The 2,066-nt window shown below is 43.8% G+C and overlaps 1 protein-coding gene across 1 annotated transcript; it reads right to left on the bottom strand.

Moving 5' to 3' along the window:
- Window positions 1-848: 848 nt before the first annotated feature.
- LOC138907391 (uncharacterized) lies at window positions 849-1,247 on the bottom strand. The gene has a single exon (XM_070197989.1). It carries the CDS (start codon window positions 1,245-1,247, stop codon window positions 849-851), a length of 399 nt encoding a protein of 132 aa, XP_070054090.1.
- Between the last annotated feature and the right edge of the window lie 819 nt (window positions 1,248-2,066).

Below are 2,066 nucleotides of genomic sequence, written 5' to 3'. Positions count from 1 at the left end.
GCTTATAAGAACACCAGACACCAGAAAATCTGCAGCTCTACAAGACCAAATTCATTCCGCAATCAACCTGAAACTCACCCGAGGCCCCCAGGACCTCAACCAAACATACCAACCCTAAAACACGATGTGAACTTAGTCGAGGTCTCAAATCACATCTAACAACATCAAAATCACGAATCGTATCCCAATTCAAGCCTATTGAAACTAATGAACTTCTAACTTCTACAATTAATACCGAAACATATCAAATCAACTCCGATTAACCTCAAATTTTGCACAAAGTCATAAATGACACAACAGACCTATTTCAACTTACGGAATCAAAATCCAATCTCGGTAATCACAAAGTCAACTCTCGGTCAAACCTCTCAACTCTCCAAACTTCTATTTTTCCAATTTTTGCCAATTCAAGCCAAAATCATCTACGGACCTCCAAATTAATAATCCGGATATACTCCTAAGTCCAAACTTACCATACGGAGCTATCGAAACCATTAAAACTCTATTACGGTGCTATTTATATATAAGTCAATATCACGATAACTCTTTCAACTTAGATTTTCAACCTTAGTACTAAGTATACCAACTTATTCCGAAACATCTCTGCAGCCAAATCAACCACCCCGGCAAGTTACATACAACAACCAAACACAGAATATGTAATAAATAGGGGAACGAGTCTATAACACTAAAAATGACCGACCAGGTCGTTACATCTTCCCCCTCTTAAACAAACTTTCATCTTCGAACGGGTCTAGAATCATACCTGGAGTCTCAAATAGGCGTGGATAGCTGCTCTGCATCTCCCGCTCGGTTTCCCAAGTAGCCTCCTTGACTGGATGACCTCTCTATTGTACCTTCACTGAAGCTATATTCTTTGACCTCATCTTCCGAATTTGCCGATCCAAAATGGCCACTAGCTCCACATCATAAGTCAAATCAGCATCCAACTGAACCGTGCTGAAGTCCAAAATATGGGATGGATCGCTGAAATACTTCCGGAGCATGAAAACATGAAACACTACATGAACACTTGACATACTAGGCGGCAATGCAAGCTTGTAAGCCACCTCTCCAATCCCCTCATGTATCTCAAAAGGCTTAATATACCGAGAGCTCAAATTTACCTTCTTCCCGAACCTCATAACACCCTTCATTGGTGAAACTTTAAGCAGTACCTTCTCTCGCACCATGTAAGCAACATCACGAACCTTCCGATCGACGTAGCTCTTCTTTCTAGACAGCATTGTGAAGCCGATCCTAAAGCAACTTAACCTTATCCAAAGCATCCTAAACCAAGACAGTATCCAATAGCCTAGCCTCACCTGGCTCAAATCAACCCATCAAAGACCGACACTGTCTCCCATACAAAGCCTTATACGGAGCCATCTGAATGCTGGATTGGTAGCTGTTGTTGTAGGCAAACTCTACAAGAGGCAGAAACTGATCCCAAGAGCCACCAAAATCCATAACACAAGCGCGTAGCATATCCTCCAATATCTTAATAGTGCGCTCGGACTGTCCGTCTGTCTGAGGGTAGAATGTTGTACTCAACTCAACTCGTATGCCTAACTCTCGCTGCACTTCTCTCCAGAACTGTGACGTGAACTGCGTGCCCCGATCTGAAATGATGGACATCGGCACACCATGAAAGCGAACAATCTCGCGGATGTAGATCTCAGCCAACTGCTCCGAAGATTAGGTAGTCCCAACTGGAATGAAATGTACGAACTTGGTCAACCGATCAACAATTACCCAAATAACATCGAACTTCCTCGAAGTCCGTGGGAGCCCAACTAGAAAATCCATGGTGATACGCTCTCATTTCCACTCCACAAGCCTCTGAAGCAAACCGCCCGGTCTCTGATGCTCGTACTTCACCCGCTGACAATTTAGGCACCGAGCTACAAACCCCACTATATCTTTCTTTATCCTCCTCCACCAATAGTGCTGCCTCAAGTCCTGATACATCTTTGCGGCACCCGGATGAATGGAATACTGCGAGCTATGGGCCTCCTCAAGAATCAACTCACGTAGCCCATCCATATTGGGCACACAACTCTGAC

This window comes from Nicotiana tomentosiformis, chromosome 3 (assembly GCF_000390325.3).
Source record: "Nicotiana tomentosiformis chromosome 3, ASM39032v3, whole genome shotgun sequence".
Lineage (NCBI taxonomy): Eukaryota > Viridiplantae > Streptophyta > Magnoliopsida > Solanales > Solanaceae > Nicotiana > Nicotiana tomentosiformis.
Note: the sequence above shows the minus strand (reverse complement) of the source record. Positions and strands in the feature narration are given on the sequence as shown.